Source organism: Oncorhynchus nerka, linkage group LG6, assembly GCF_034236695.1.
Source record: "Oncorhynchus nerka isolate Pitt River linkage group LG6, Oner_Uvic_2.0, whole genome shotgun sequence".
NCBI classification, from domain to species: domain Eukaryota; kingdom Metazoa; phylum Chordata; class Actinopteri; order Salmoniformes; family Salmonidae; genus Oncorhynchus; species Oncorhynchus nerka.
This window is the reverse complement of record NC_088401.1, coordinates 13,203,996-13,221,345: the sequence shown is the minus strand read 5'-3', so window position 1 is coordinate 13,221,345 and position 17,350 is coordinate 13,203,996. Positions and strand designations below refer to the sequence as shown.

General features: G+C 45.1%; 1 protein-coding gene across 1 annotated transcript in view; it reads right to left on the bottom strand.

The window, feature by feature from the left end:
- LOC115117765 (semaphorin-5A-like) overlaps positions 1-17,350 on the bottom strand; it is a 251,760-nt gene that overhangs the window by 112,842 nt on the left and 121,568 nt on the right. The window contains exons 5-6 of the mRNA XM_065019047.1: positions 5,345-5,407; positions 415-513 (exon numbers count right to left, since the gene is read on the bottom strand). Of these exons, the coding sequence (XP_064875119.1) occupies positions 415-513; positions 5,345-5,407 (162 nt within the window). The remainder of the gene's footprint in view (positions 1-414; positions 514-5,344; positions 5,408-17,350) is intronic.

Sequence of the window (17,350 nt, the reverse complement as noted above, 5' to 3'; positions counted from 1 at the left end):
GAATTTCAAATGGAATTGACCCCAACCCTGCCAGTTATGCAGTACTTATCTAGACCGACTCAGAGTGTGTTCTCCTATGACAGATAAAATACCATCATAGTCGTTTCCTGACATTTATACTATCACGTATTTCAGCCGCAGTAAATAGTCATTATGAGACGACGACCTTTGCATTTGCTACTTTTGGAGAAAAATCTATATTTTTTACAAAGGTAAAACCACCCCCTCCACCTACCCTCCACTATGCTACCACATAATATAACAAACAGGCCACACACTTTCCTCAGGATAGACGGCAGGTTTTTAATACGGTAGGTGGAGTTGAATCAGAGTGGGCAGATAGGAAAGGAGAAGGAAGTTACAGATGTAATAAAAAGCGAGAAGAGAAGACAAGGTACATTATTAGATTCTTACAGTGCGGTTGGTGCAGATTGGTGTGAAAGCGTTGGTTCCACATGTAAACAGTCTGTCTCCATTCACCAGCAGAACTCGAATGTAGTTCTGACATTCCTCCTGTGAAGAGGACAGAACAGCACAGCTAACATTAGCCCTCATAGAAGGACACAGACACAGCAACACCTTAGCCAAATGTCAAGTTTCATGTATTTGGCTTTTGTATGTACATACATTGGAATTTCTCTTCAACGTGAGCTCAAACAAGGTAGAAGAATATTTTTTTTAAACACAAAATCATAAATACAATACTAATGATCAAGTATGCTAAATAAGAATGTGTAAGTGAAAATAATAGCCTAAACATTGGACAAATTCTGAATAATGATGCTACAGCAGAAGAAGGCAAGAGGGGAGTTTCTTTGCCGCTATTGCCTTGGCTAACTCTTCAGGGGTTTGGTCTAGGCCTTGGCTAACTCTTCAGGGGTTTGGTCTAGGCCTTGGCTAACTCTTCGGGGGTTTGGTTTAGGCCTTGGCTAACTCTTCAGGGGTTTGGTCTAGTCCTTGGCTAACTCTTCGTGGGTTTGGTCTAGGCCTTGGCTAACTCTTCAGGGGTTTGGTCTAGTCCTTGGCTAACTCTTCGTGGGTTTGGTCTAGGCCTTGGCTAACTCTTCAGGGGTTTGGTCTAGGCCTTGGCTAACTCTTCAGGTGTTTGGTCTAGGCCTTGGCTAACTCTTCGGGGGTTTGGTCTAGGCCTTGGCTAACTCTTCGGGGGTTTGGTCTAGGCCTTGGCTAACTCTTCAGGGGTTTGGTCTAGGCCTTGGCTAACTCTTCGGGGGTTTGGTCTAGGCCTTGGCTAACTCTTCAGTGGTTTGGTCTAGGCCTTGGCTAACTCTTCAGGGGTTTGGTCTAGGCCTTGGCTAACTCTTCGGGGGTTTGGTCTAGGCCTTGGCTAACTCTTCAGTGGTTTGGTCTAGGCCTTGTCTAACTCTTCGGGGGTTTGGTATAGGCCTTGGCTAACTCTTCAGGGGTTTGGTCTAGGCCTTGGCTAACTCTTCAGAGGTTTGGTATAGGCCTTGGCTAACTCTTCAGGGGTTTGGTCTAGGCATTGGCTAACTCTTCAGGGGTTTGGTCTAGGACCTGGCTAACTCTTCAGTGGTTTGGTCTAGGGCCTGGCTAACTCTTCAGGGGTTTGGTCTAGGCCTTGGCTAACTCTTCAGGGGTGTGGTCTTGGCCTTGGCTAACTCTTCAGGGGTTTGGTCTTGCCCTTGGCTAACTCTTCAGGGGTTTGGTCTAGGACCTGGCTAACTCTTCAGTGGTTTGGTCTAGGGCCTGGCTAACTCTTCAGGGGTTTGGTCTAGGCCTTGGCTAACTCTTCAGGGGTGTGGTCTTGGCCTTGGCTAACTCTTCAGGGGTTTGGTCTTGCCCTTGGCTAACTCTTCAGGGGTTTGGTCTAGGACCTGGCTAACTCTTCAGTGGTTTGGTCTAGGGCCTGGCTAACTCTTCAGGGGTTTGGTCTAGGACCTGGCTAACTCTTCAGGGGTTTGGTTTAGGCTCTGTACTGACTGTTGTCCGTCTGGCAGGTTCTCCCAAATCAGCTAAGGAACTCTGTAGTTCTGTCAGAGTGGTCATTGGGTTCTTGGTCACCTCCCTGACCAAGGTCCTTCTTGCCCAGTCTCCCAATTTGCTGCTCCAACCATTTTTTTTCATATTTTGATGAAAACATATTGAAAACAAACAACATTTTCTAAAATGTCATTATGGGGTAGGCGTGTAGATGTGTGTGTGTCACAGGCTGTGTGTGTGTGTGTGTGTGTGTGTGTCTGCCTCTTGTAGTGTGGCTGACTTTGTGGATAACTCAACTCAGGCTGTTGTTCCCCCGTTAAATAAAAAACAGATTTTAATGTGAGTCTTGCGTCACGGTGTTGACTTGTTTATGAAAACTTCCTGTTCAGGCTCCTCACAGTAATATGGAGACTGTTATATACAGCTCTCGCATTACGAACCAAATAGAGCCGCCATCAGTTTAACTCCCTTTTCTTCTCCTTGTGGAAATGAATCACAGGTGGCTGAGAGAGGCAGACGGCGGCTTTAAACAGCACAATCACTTGTAAATTCATTCAAGGCCGGAGACACCGTATCTGTGAAATAACTGAAGTTATGGCAAACTGCTGTGTGGCGGACAGCAAACTCTGCCAAGTAAAATGGAGAGAGAGATAGAGAGAGAGGGAGAGATAGGGAGAGGGGGAGAGAGAGGGGGAGAGGGAGAGAGAGACAGAGAGAGACATAGAGAGTGAGAGAGAGGGGGAGAGGGGGAGAGAGAGAGGGAGAGATAGGGAGAGGGGGAGAGAGAGGGGGAGAGGGAGAGAGAGACAGAGAGAGACATAGAGAGTGAGAGAGAGAGAGAGGGAGGGGAGAGAGGGAGAGAGAGAGATACAGAGAGAGGGAGAGATAGGGAGAGGGGGAGAGAGACAGAGAGAGACATAGAGAGTGAGAGAGAGGGGGAGAGGGGAGAGAGAGAGGGAGAGAGTGAGAGAGAGGGCAGAGGGGGAGATAGAGAGAGAGAGTGAGAGAGAGGGGGAGAGTGAGAGGGGAGAGAGAGAGGGAGAGAGAGAGAGAGAAAGAGAGGGGGTGGGGAGAGAGAGGGATAGAGAGGGAGGGGAGAGAGGGAGAGAGAGATAATGAGAGGGGAGAGAGGGAGAGAGCGAGGGAGAATGAGCGGGGAGAGAGAGTGAGATTGAGAGAGAGGGGAGGGAGAGGGAGGAAGAGAGAGAGGGAGAGAGAGAGAGGGATAATGAGAGGGGGAGAGAGAGAGAGAGAGAGAGAGAGGGAGAATGAGCGGGGAGAGAGAGTGAGATTGAGAGAGAGGGGGGAGGGAGAGGGAGGGAGAGAGAGAGGGAGATAATGAGAGGGGGAGAGAGGGAGAGAGAGAGAGAGAGAGAGAGAGAGAGAGAGAGAGAGAGAGAGAGGGAGGGATGAGAGGGGGAGAGAGAGAGAGAGAGGGGGGAGAGAGAATTAGAGGGTGAGAGAGCGATAGAGAGAGATGGAGAAAGAGAGAGAATGAGAGGGAAGATAGAGAGAGAGAGAGAGAGAGAATGAGAGATGGAGAGAGAGAGAATGAGAGGGGGAGAGAGAGAGAGAGAGAGAGAGAGGGAGAGGGTGAGAGATGGAATGAGACGGGGAGAGAGAGAGAATGAGAGGGAGAGAGAGAGAGAGAGAGAATGAGAGGGGGAGAGAGAGAGAATGAGAGGGGGAGAGAGAGAGAGAGAGAGAGAGAGAATGAGAGGGGGAGAGAGAGAGAATGAGTGGGGGAGAGAGAGAGAGAGAGAGAGAATGAGAAGGGGAGAGAGGGGGATGAATGACTTCTTTAATGCTATTCTTAGTGTACTAGTGTTCATCCAGGAGTGTATTTTCAGTAGCAACGACAATAAAACAATTCAAGTGGAGTAGACAGTCAGGAACATTCGGGAACAACTCCCTAGGACTGAGGTAGCTTAGTCTGTAATTCACAATGACAATCATGCACTGAACAGTCCCTGCATGACTATTATGCGTTTTGCGCATGTTCATGTGTGTGTGTGTGTCTGTGTGTGTGTCTGTGTGTGTGTGTGTGTGTGTGTGTGTGTGTGTGTGTGTGTGTGTGTGTGTGTGTGTGTGTGTGTGTGTGTGTGTGTGTCTGTGTGTCTGTGTGTGTGTGTGTGTGTGTGTGTGTGTGTGTGTGTGTGTGTGTGTGTGTATACTATGGGCCTCTAACCACTTTTCACATGGGGGTAAACACAAAAAAGGCCATTCTCACTAAGACCACAAAACTGAAATACACATGTGACCCCTGCCGTTCAGCACGCGGTCACATTCTGTTATAAGCCGTTGGGGACAGGAAGGTATGCAGGAAAACCACGCACACACACACACACACACACACACACACACACACACACACACACACACACACACACACACACACACACACACACAAACAAACAAACAGAAGAACGGATTACAGTGTACAGTTAGCATAATTTAAGGTGTGTGCTAAACCCGCTAAATCCTACAATAGACATAAATCACACATTGCCGCCCATGATGGATTTTCCCCTATTTGAGTTAGGTCTGAGATAAGTCTGAGATAAGTCTGAGATAAGTCTGAGTTAGGTCTGAGATAAGTCTGGGTTAAATCTGGGCATTTGGTATTTTATTAGGATCCCCATTAGCTTTTGCAAAAGCAGCAGAAACTCTTCATAGGGTTCAACACAAAACATGAAACATGATACAGAATGACATAATACAGACCATCAATAGACAAGAGCAGCTCAAGAACAAAACTGCATACATTTTTAAAAGGCACACGTAGCCCACAATATCAATGCATACAAACAAACTATCTAGGTCAAATAGGGGAGAGGCGTTGTGCCGTGAGGTGTTGCATTATCTGTTTTTTTTAAATCAGGTTTGCTGTTTATTTGAGCAATATGAGATGGAAGGAAGTCCCAGACAATAAGGGCTCTATATAAAACTGTACGTTTTCTTGAATTTGTTCTGGATTTGGGGACTATGACAAGACCTCTGGTGGCATGTCTGGTGGGATAAGTGTGTGTGTCAGAGCTGTGTGTAAGTTGACTATACAAACAATTTTGGATTTTCAAACGCATTGTTTCTTATAAAAATAAGAAGTGATGCAGTCAGTCTCTCCTCGACTCTTAACCAAGAGAGACTGGCCTGCCTAGTATTTATATTAGCCCTCTGATTACAATTGTGCCACTCTGTTCTGGACCAGCAGCAGCTTAACTAGGTCTTTCCTTGCAGCACTGGGCCACAAGACTGGACAATAATCAAGATTAGACAAAAATAGAGCCTGTAGGACTTGCTTTGTGGAGTGTGGTGTCAAAAAAGCAGAGCATCTCTTTAATATGGACAGACTTTGAAGTTGGGATTAGTCTGTAAACAGCCTCACCTCTGACTTGCCCCGGCTGAAGCAGGCTCCCTTAGTGAACTCATCACAGTGCCATTCCGCCTCCTGTCAACACAAAAACACAATACACTGATGTAAAAAATGTAATAGAAACAGACACTGAAACAGCATTGGAACACTGAAACAGAATGGAACACTGAAACAGCATGGAACAATGAAACAGCATGGAAAACTGAAACAGCATGGAACACTGAAACAGCATGGAACACTGAAACAGCATGGAACACTGGAACAGCATGGAACACTGAAACATAATGGAACACTGAAACAGCATGGAACAATGAAACAGCATGGAACACTGGAACAGCATGGAACAATGAAACAGCATGGAACACTGAAACAGCATGGAACAATGAAACAGCATGGAACACTGGAACAGCATGGAACAATGAAACAGCATGGAACACTGAAACAGCATGGAAGACTGAAACAGCGTGGAACAATGAAACAGCGTGGAACACTGAAACAGCATGGAACAATGAAACAGCATGGAACACTGAAACAGCATGGAACACTGAAACAGCATGGAACAATGAAACAGCATGGAACAATGAAACAGCATGGAACACTGAAACAGCATGGAACACTGAAACAGAATGGAACAATGAAACAGCATGGAACAATGAAACAGCATGGAACACTGAAACAGCATGGAACACTGAAACAGCATGGAACAATGAAACAGCATGGAACACTGAAACAGCATGGAACAATGAAACAGCATGGAACACTGAAACAGCATGGAACAATGAAACAGCATGGAACAATGAAACAGCATGGAACAATGAAACAGCATGGAACACTGAAACAGCATGGAACACTGAAACAGCATGGAACACTGAAACAGCATGGAACACTGAAACAGAATGGAACAATGAAACAGCGTGGAACAATGAAACAGCGTGGAACACTGAAACAGCATGGAACAATGAAACAGCATGGAACACTGAAACAGCATGGAACAATGAAACAGCATGGAACACTGAAACAGCATGGAACACTGAAACAGCATGGAACAATGAAACAGCATGGAACACTGAAACAGCATGGAACACTGAAACAGCATGGAACACTGAAACAGCATGGAACAATGAAACAGCATGGAACACTGAAACAGCATGGAACACTGAAACAGCATGGAACAATGAAACAGCATGGAACACTGAAACAGCATGGAACACTGAAACAGCATGGAACACTGAAACAGCATGGAACAATGAAACAGCATGGAACACTGAAACAGCATGGAACAATGAAACAGCATGGAACACTGAAACAGCATGGAACACTGAAACAGCATGGAACAATGAAACAGCATGGAACACTGAAACAGCATGGAACAATGAAACAGTATGGAACAATGAAACAGCATGGAACAATGAAACAACGGAAAACACACTAAATAGGAGTTAAAGAGCAAAAGAAACAATTAATTGTAAATAAACAACACCGTAAACCCACAATAAACCAGCTTTCAACAGCATTGCAAACACTGACACTGGCAGCAGACAAGTGTTTAACACTGAAAGACGATAACATTCTGCAAGAGCCATTATTTGGTTCGAAATTGTTTCAATTATGCAAATACTATTTACTCCTGAAAGGCCTTGGGTTTGCTTGTTACAGTATTGACCACCACACCTCGGCCCATTCATTTATATGGCTGACGTGACCCACATGAACACACAGCGAGGAAGACCTATGACTCACTGGTCTGGACAGAAGGCCATTTGTAAATAAAATATTTAATTAGAAATTGAGCTCATTGATTGGTTCTCTCAAAAAACAAGATTGCTGGGGGGTTGAGACCTCTCGTTGTTTAGACTTAAAAACATATGACATTGTTGTCATTTAGCAGACACTCTTATCCAGAGCTACTTACAGTAGTGAGAGTATACATTTACATACCGGTCCCCCATGAGAATCAAACCAACAACCCTGGTGTTGGAAACACCATGATCTGCCAACTGAGCCACACAGGAGCTGTGGAAAACTGAACAGATGTAATGGAAGGGGACGGTGCTCGGGCTTGTGTGTGGCTGTGGGTGTTTGAATAAGAAAGACAGAGAGAGCCAACAACTAAATGCACCCCCCCCCCCTCCTTCATTGTCGACTCATCGTGCCGGCAACATCAAAACAGCCTTTCAATAGGACTTGGAGTTAGGTGACAATCATCAACCCACAGAGAGGCTGAATTAATCTGGCCTTGGAGCGAGAGGATACAACCTACACACTTCTACACAGACAAATTGGAAGGAAAGGCAGCCAAAGAGACGTTGGCTTTGGGGATGACCAGTGAAATATACCTGCTGGAGCACATGCTACGGGTGGGTGTTGCTATGGTGACCAGTGAAATATACCTTCTGGAGCACATGCTACGGGTGGGTGTTGCTATGGTGACCAGTGAGATGAGATAAGGCAGGGCTTTACCTAGAAAAGACTTATAGATGACCTGTAGCCAGTGGATTTGGCGGATATGTAGCGAGGGCCAGCCAACGAGAGCATACAGGTCGCAGTGGTGGGTGGTATATGGGACTTTGTTGACAAAACGAATGGCACTGTGATAGACTACATTCAATTTGCTGATTAGAGTGCTGGAGGCTATTTTGAAAAGTGACATCGCAGTTGGAGGCCACGGAAGGAGAGTTGTATGGCATTGAAGCTTTTTGGAGATTTGTTAACACAGAGTCCAAAGAAGGGCCAGATGTATACAGAATAGTGTCGTCTGCGTAGAGGTGAATCAGAGAATCACCAGCAGCAAGAGAGTCGGCCCGAGATTTGAACCCTGTGGCGCCCCCATAGTGACTATAAACTATCGGATACTTACCCATTAAATTGCTGGGAGTTTATACGACTTTCTTTATTTTAATAGTTTATAGTTTATTCGCCGATAGTCAGCAACTCCACACAAACTATTAACGGGGAGGGGGGGGGGGGGGCAGCCAGAGGTCCGGACAAGAGGCCCTCCGATTTGACACACTGAACTCTATCTGAGAAGTAGTTGGTGAACCAGGTGAGGCAGTCACTAGAGAAACCAAGGCTGTTGAGTCTGCCGATAAGAATACGGTGATTGACAGAGTCGAAAGCCTTGGCCAGGTCGATGAAGACGGCTGCACAGTACTGTCTTTTATCGATGGCGGTTATGATATCGTTTAGGACCTTGAGCGTGGCTGAGGTGCACCCGTGACCAGCTCGGAAACCAGATTGCATAGCGGAGAAGGTACGGTGGGATTCGAAATTGTTGGTTATCTGTTTGTTAACTTGGCTTTCAAGGCTTTAGATATACAGTTGAAGTCGGAAGTTTACATACACCTTAGCCAAATACATCCAAGTAAAAATTCCATGTCTTAGGTCAGTTAGGATCACCACATTATTTTGAGAATGTGAAATGTCAGAATAATAGTAGAGAGAAGGATTTATTTCAGCTTATATTTCATTCATCACATTCACAGTGGGTCAGAAGTTGACATACACTCAATTAGTATTTGGTAGCATTGCCTTTAAATTGTTTTACTTGGGTCAAACATTTTGGGTAGCCTTTCACAAGCTTCCCACAATAAGTTGGGTGAATTTTGTACCATTCCTCTTGACAGAGCTGGTGTCAGGTTTGTAGGCCTCCTTGCTCGCACAAACTTTTCCAGTTCTGCCCACACATTTTCTATAAGATTGAGGTCAAGGCTTTGTGATGGCCACTCAAATATCTTGACTTTGTTGTCCTTAAGCCATCTTGCCACAACTTTGGAAGTATGCTTGGGGTCATTGTCCATTTGGAAGACCCATTTGAGACCAAGCCTTTACTTCCTGACTGATGTCTTGAGATGCTGCTTCAATATATCCACATCATTTTCTTTCCTCATGAAGCCATCTATTTTGTGAAGTACACCAGTCCCTCCTGCAGCAAAGGACCCCCACAACATGATGCTGCCACACAACATGATGCTGCCACCTCAGTTCTTCACGGTTGGGATGGTGTTCTTCGGCTTGCAAACCTCCCCCTTTTTCCTCCAAACATAATGATGGTCATTATGGCCAAACAGTTCTATTTTTGTTTCATCAGATCAGAGGACATTTCTTCAAAAAGTCCCATCTTTGTCCCCATGTGCAGTTGCAAACTGGCGATTTGGAGCAGTGGCTTCTTCCTTGCTGAGCAGCCTTTCAGGTTATGCAGATATAGGACTCGTACTTTAGTACTTGTTTCCTCCAGCATCTTCACAAGGTCATTTGCTGTTGTTCTGGGATTGATTTGCAAATTTCGCACAAATTGATCAGAAATACATTGTAGAAATTGTTAATGTTGTAAATGACTATTGTAGTTGGAAACAGCAGATGTTTTATGGAATATCTACATAGGCGTACAGAGGTCCATGATCAGCAACCATCACTCCTGTGTTCCAATGGCACTGGTTAGCCAATCCAAGTTTATCATTTTAAAAGGCAATAAATTGATCAGATATTAAAATATCTGAAAGTTATATTAGGAACATTTTAATTTTGTTATCTGAATATTTTCCTTGGTGCCCCAACTTCCTAGTTAATTACATCTACCTGATTAGTTAATCACGATCAGACAGGGGTGTGTCATTTAGTAAATGATACATTTGAGTATCATTTAGTATCCTAAACCTATCGCTGTTACATTGAGTTGGGTGAATGGAAAATGACTGACAGTCAACCATTATGATATAATAAAAAATAAAATATAAAATCATCCTCCCTACCATTAAACGGCACTGACCGCCACTGCTATGTACATAGGGCAAAGCAGTCTCAAAGCTGCAGGGAAGGCTAGCTAGTGGTGACTGTTTAACAGTCTGATGGCCTGGAGCTAGAAGCTGTTAATCAGCCTCTCATCCCAGCGTTGATGCTCCTGCACGGTCTCCTCCTTCTAGATGGTAGCGAGGTGAACAGGCCGTGGCTCGAGTGGCTGAGGTCCTTGATGACCTTGGCCTTCCTGTGACACCTGGTGCTGTAATCCTGGAGGGCAGGCAGTGTGCCCCCGGTGATGCATTGGGGTGACCGTACCGCCCTCCGGAGAGCCTTTCGGTTGCAATTACCATACCAGGCGGTAATACAGCCCAACAGAATGCTCGCAATGGTGCATCTGTAGAAGTTTGTGAGGGTCTTAGGGGCCAAGCCAAATTTCTTCAACCTCCTGATTTTGAAGAGGCGCTGATGCGCCTTCTTCACCACACTGTCTTTGTGAAGGGATAATTTCAGGTCGTCACGCTGAGGAACGTGAAGCTTCTGACCTACAGCACTTCGGCCCTGTCGATGCGGATTGGGACATGCTCTCTCTGCTGTCTCCTGAAGGCCACGATCAACTCCTTTGTTTTGTTGACGTTGACGTTGAGAGGTTATTTTCCTGACACCTCTCCACCAGGACCCTCACCTCCTCTCTGTAGGATGTCTCATCATTGTTGGTAATCTGGCCTACCACTGCTGTGTCGTCAGCAAACCTTATTGAGTTGGCGATGTGAGAGGCCACACAGTCATCGGTGAACAGGGAGTTGAGCAGGGGCTGAGCACACACCCATGTCCATCTTGAGGATCAGCATTGTGTAGGTGTTCTTACCTACTTTCAACACATGAAGTCCAGGACCCAGTTGCACAGGGAGGACTTCAGACCAAGGGCCCTGAGCTTAGTGATGAGCTTGGAGGGGCACTATGGTGTTGAAGGCTGAGGTGTAGTTGATGAACAGCATTCTGACATAGATATTTCACCTGTACAGGGCAGTGTGCGATTGCGTCGTCCGTGGATCTGTTGGGGCGATATGTGAATTATAGTGGGTCTGGTGGAGGTGATATTATCCTTAACTAGCCTCTTCATGATGACAGAAGTGACTGCGACAGGGCAATAGTCATCTAGTTCAGTTACCTTCACTTTCTTGGGTACAGGAACAACGGTGGACATCTTGAAGCAAGTGGAGACTTCAGACTGGGATTTGGAGAGATTGAATATGTCTGTAAACACTCCAGCCAGCTGGTCTGCACATGCTCTGAGGACGCGGCTAGGGATGTTGTCTGGGCTGGCGTCTGCGATTTGGTGGAGACCAGCTGGATACATAGAGCTGCCTCGGGAAGTTCAAACAAAGGATTCAGTTGAGGGAAGTCTGAGCAAATAATGTAAGAAATAACAGCAACAGCAAAAAATACTGCAAAGTTAGAAACAGGGCAACCGTGTCTGTCAGCGCCATCTTGTTGACCGCATCGTATCGTGTGTCAGTTCATGTTAAATACGGACACTAAATCCAATTAACATGCACACACACCGGGGTCCACTCCAGACACGAGGGAGCGAGCACAGTGCCGAATGCCAATGTGATTTACACCAGGGGAGAGAATGAGAGACGCTTAGACATGAGGGAGAGAGCACAGAGCTGAATGTCAATGTGATTTACACCAGGGGAGAAAATGAGGAATACTTAGACATGAGAGAGCGAGCACAGAGCTGAATGTCATTGTGATTTACATAGGAAGAAATGGTGGATGCTTTACCCGTTTTTACTAGCAGAGAGGAATTAGGAGATAAAACTCAGGCCTTTCAGGGGGAGAGTCCAATACATTCTGACTCCTCAACTGTCTTTTCCCTTCTGGACCTCCAGGGGATTTTCATTGATAAAGGTTCTGTATTCATGGAATGAAATGACTTCTGGCGTCAGGTCAGAGAGACGATGGAGGGAAGAAATAACCACTTTGATGAGGAATGGCCATTATTGCAACTACAGAGATTAGCGACTGAAGGGAAAGTTTCTGAAATAATTACTGGACCACTGTTACTTTATGAACAACTAACTATATGTCCTTTTATGTCCCATTATGCAGACTATATACACTACCGTTCAAAAGTTTGGGGTCACTTAGATATTTCCTTGTTTTTGAAAGAAAACCGCTGCCTCACACGTCCTCCACTGGCAGCTTCATTAAATAGTACCTGTAAAACACCAGTCTCAACGTCAACAGTGAAGAGGCGACTCCGGGATGCTGGCCTTCTAGGCAGAGTTCCTCTGTCCAGTCTCAACGTCAACAGTGAAGAGGCGACTCCGGGATGCTGGCCTTCTAGGCAGAGTTCCTCTGTCCAGTCTCAACGTCAACAGTGAAGAGGCGACTCCGGGATGCTGGCCTTCTAGGCAGAGTTCCTCTGTCCAGTCTCAACGTCAACAGTGAAGAGGCGACTCCGGGATGCTGGCCTTCTAGGCAGAGTTGCAAAGAAAAATACATATCTCAAACTGGCCAATAAAAATAAAGAGATTAAGATGGGCAAAAGAACACTGGACAGAGGAACTCTGCCTAGAAGGCCAGCATCCTGGAGTCGCCTCTTCACTGTTGACGTTGAGACTGGACAGAGGAACTCTACCTAGAAGGCCAGCATCCCGGAGTCGCCTCTTCACTGTTGACGTTGAGACTGGACAGAGGAACTCTGCCTAGAAGGCCAGCATCCCGGAGTCGCCTCTTCACTGTTGACGTTGAGACTGGACAGAGGAACTCTGCCTAGAAGGCCAGCATCCCGGAGTCGCCTCTTCACTGTTGACGTTGAGACTGGACAGAGGAACTCTGCCTAGAAGGCCAGCATCCCGGAGTCGCCTCTTCACTGTTGACGTTGAGACTGGTGTTTTGCGGGTACTATTTAATGAAGCTGCCAGTTGAGGAATTGCGAGGCGTCTGTTTCTCTAGACACTAATGTACTTGTCCTCTTGCTCAGTTGTGCACCGGGGCCTCCCACTCCTCTTTCTATTCTGTTTAGAGACAGTTTGCACTGTTCTGTGAAGGGAATAGTACACAGCGTTGTACGAGATCTTCAGTTTCTTGGCAATTTCTAGCATGGAATAGCCTTCCTTTCTCAGAACAAGGATAGACTGACGAGTTTCAGAAGAAAGGTCTTTGTTTCTGGCCATTTTAAGCCTGTAATCTAACCCACAAATGCTGATACTCCAGATACTTAACTAATCTAAAGAAGGCCAGGTTTATTGCTTCTTTAATCAGAACAACTGTTTTCAGCTGTGCTAACATAATTGCAGAAGGGTTTTCTAATGATCAATTAGCCTTTTAAAATGACAAACTTGTTTTAGCTAACACAACGTGCCATTGAAACACAGGAGTGATGGTTGCTGATAATGGGCCTCTGTACGCCTATGTAGATATTCCATAACAAATCAGCTACAATAGTCATTTACAACATTAACAATGTATTATTTCTGATCAATTTGATGTTGTTTTAATGGACAAAAAAATGGGCTTTTCTTTCAAAAACAAGGACAATTCATATGTGACCCCAAACTTTTGAACGGTCGTGTACCTTCATTTAGACAAGTAAGTCGTTGAGAGCAAATGATTATTTGACAATGATAACCTGGTGAACTACTCGAGGGAACATTGTACTGTTTATCAGCAGATACAATACATCTGAAACAGAAAATACTCTATAATTCAACTTCATATCAGGAAGATACGAAGGGACAATAATAACTCCTTTTACGATAAGAACCAGGTAGGCTGAACTATACCAAACACGTTTTAAAATCTGATTCAGAATACAAAGTTGTATATCAGCTTTAGATCATGCAGAGAGTAAGAGAGGATAAGTGGAAACCCTCTCAGCATTTTTTTTATTTCCTCTTCAGAGCTAAGAAGTTTTTTGAGCCTCTCCTCAGCGTGTTTATGAGGAAGCCTTGACTTCACCTTCCCAATGGCCTAAAGGATAGGAAATAGAGCTATCACACATGCACATATCTGGCGGAAGGAGAGAGAGGAGGCAGGAGAGAGAAGCAGGTGAGAGAGGAGGCAGGGGAGAGAGGAGGCAGGGGAGAGAGGTGGCAGGGAAGAGAGGAGGCAGGAGAGAGAGGAGGCAGGAGAGAGAGGAGGCTAAGAGAGAGAAGGCAGGGGAGAGAGGCAGGTGAGAGAGGAGGCAGTAGAGAGAGGAGGCAGGGGAGAGAGGAGGCAGGAGAGAGAGGAGGCAGGAGAGAGAGGAGGCAGGAGAGAGAGAAGGCAGGGGAGAGAAGCAGGTGAGAGAGGAGGCAGTAGAGAGAGGAGGCAGGGGAGAGAGGAGGCAGTAGACAGAGGAGAGGCAGGGGAGAGAGGAACCAGGAAAGAGAGGTGGCAGGAGAGAGAGGAGGCAGGGGAGACAGGCAGGTGAGAGAGAAGGCAGTAGAGAGAGGAGGCAGGAGAGAGAGGAGGCAGGAGAGAGAGGAAAAACAGCAGGAGGAGGGAAGGGGAGATCAGAAGGACGATGAGAAGGAAAAAGATGGTGTGTGTGTGTGTGTGTGTGTGCGTGTGCGCGCGCACGTGCATGTGCGTGTGTAGCCACAGAGAAAGGATAGAGGGGTTGGCCACCACTCAGCTCTATCAGTATCCATCAGTCTGCCAGCTGACCAGCCTACAAGACACAAACAACCCATCAGCACTAGCAGCTGAGCATTACGACCCGGCCTGCACATCACTGGCTGTCCCTGTGAGTATGTGTGTGCAATACGTGCTCTCAGAAATCACAGGGGAAATACCAAAAGCTTGGTCTAACTCAAACACATTCTCTGTGAAATGATTATGATGGTATTACAGAGGCATGAAAAATGATGAGAACTCTTTGGAATGACCTTGATTTCTGCATAAATTAGTCATAAAATTTGATTTGATCTTCATCTTAGTCACAACAATAGACGAACACAGTCTGCTTAAACTAATAACATACAAATTATAGTATTTTTTTGGTCTATATTGAATACATAATTTAAACTTTCACAGTGTAGGTTGGAAAAAGTATGTGAACCCCCTAGGCTAATGACTTAGCTAATTGGAGTCAGGAGTCAGCTAACCTGGAGTCCAATCAATGAGACGAGATTGGAGATGTTGGTTAGAGCTGCCCTGCCCTATAAAAAACACTCACACAAAATTTGAATTTGCTATTCACAAGAAGTATAGCCTGATGTGAACCATGCCTCGAACAAAAGATATCTGAGAATACCTAAGATTAAGAATTGTTGACATGCATTAAGCTGGAAAGGGTTACAAAAGTATCTCTAAAAGCCTTGATGTTCATCAGTCCACAGTAAGACTAAGTGTCTATAAATGGAGAAAGTTCAGCACTGTTGCTACTCTCCCTAGGAGTGGCCGTCCTGCAAATATGACTGCATGAGCACAGTACAGAATGCTCAATGAGGTTTAAGAAGAATCGTAGAGTGTCAGCTAAAGACTTGCAGAAATCTCTGGGACATGCTAACATCTCTGTTAACGAGTCTACGATACGTAAAACACTAAACAAGAACGGGGGTCATGAGAGGTCATGAGACACCACGGAAGAAGCCACTGCTGTCCAATGAAAACATTGCTGCATGTCTGAATTTCGCAAAAGAGCACCTGGATGTTCTACAACGCTTTTTACTAAATATTCTGTGGACAGATTAAACTACAGTTGAGTGGTTTGGAAGGAACACACAACACTATGTGTGGAGAAAATAGTCACAGCACACCAACATCAAAACCTCATCCCAACTGTAAAGTATGGTGGAGGAAGCATCATGGTTTGGGGCTGCTTTGCTGCCTCAGGGCCTGGACAGCTTGCTATCATCGACGGAAAAATGAATTCCCATGTTTATCAAGAAATTTTTCAGGAGAATGTAAGGCTATCTGTCCGCCAATTGAAGCTCAACAGGACGAACCCTAAACACAGAAGTAAATCAACAGCAGAATGGCTTCAACAGATGAAAATAAGAGTCCTGACCTCAACCCGATTTAAAATGCTGTGGCATGACCTCAGGAGAGAGGTTCACACCAGACATCTTAAGAATATTGCTGAACTGAAACAGTATCGTAAAGATGTATGGTCCAAAATAACTCCTGACCGTTGTGCAGGTCTGATCCACAACTACAGTTTGGTTGAGTTTATTGCTGCCAAAGGAGGGTCAACCAGTTATTAAATCCAAGGGTTCACATACTTTTTCCACCCTGCACTGTGAATGTTTACACGGTGTGTTCAATAAAGACATTAACACTACTGTCTATTGTTGTGACTTAGATGAAGATCAGATCACATGTTATGACCAATTTATGCAGAAATCCAGGTAATAACGAAGAGTTCACATACTTTTTCTTGCCACTGTAGATAGTAATCATATGGCAACATAATCAATAATATTACAAGGTGAGGTGCTTTGTGGGCACTAAGCTATTCAATAAACCAAATCATTACTCAAATATGATAAGAACAGCCCAGAAGAGATTATTACCTATTCCAGTTTAAAAAACGCCTATTCAAGTCAAATATGATAAGAACAGCCCAGAAGAGATTATTACCTATTCCAGTTTAAAAAACAAGACATCAAATGGTCCAGAATACAGTGCAGACACATTAAAAACCACATTACAGTCCTACTGTTACTATTAATTAGCATCATTGTACTCTGAAGACGCATCATCTCTCAAAGTGAAATATAATCTCTACGATGTGCTGACATTAAATGCATTCATCAGCTCTTAATTTAGGGTCTCTGCTATAAAGACATTTATAAAGACCTTTTTAGTTAGAAAGAAAAGCTGCTTTCAGAAGTACTGTATCTTCTACTGGTCTGAGAACAGCTATAGGGCATAATAGCTGCTTGCATATTCATTCAGTGTTTGTGACTTAAAAGAGATTTGAATCTGGAGGTATGCGTGTTCTCTCTGCCTTCTCTCTTCACTACTCCGTCCTCTGTACTGTCTGGTAACCAAGAGATTAGTTCCTTTAGTACTGAGGGGCTACTCTCACTGTAACAGGTGTCAGGGAGTGTGCACAGATGAGAGAGAGAGAGAGAGGGGGGATCATGGAGAGAGAGAGGGGAATCATGGAGAGAGAGAGAGAGAGAGAGAGAGAGAGAGAGAGAGAGGAATCATGGAGAGAGAGACAGAGAGAGAGAGAGAGGAATCATGGAGAGAGAGAGAGAGAGGAATCATGGAGAGAGAGAGGAATCATGGAGAGAGAGAGAGAGGAATCGTGGAGATCGTGGAGAGAGAGAGAGAGAG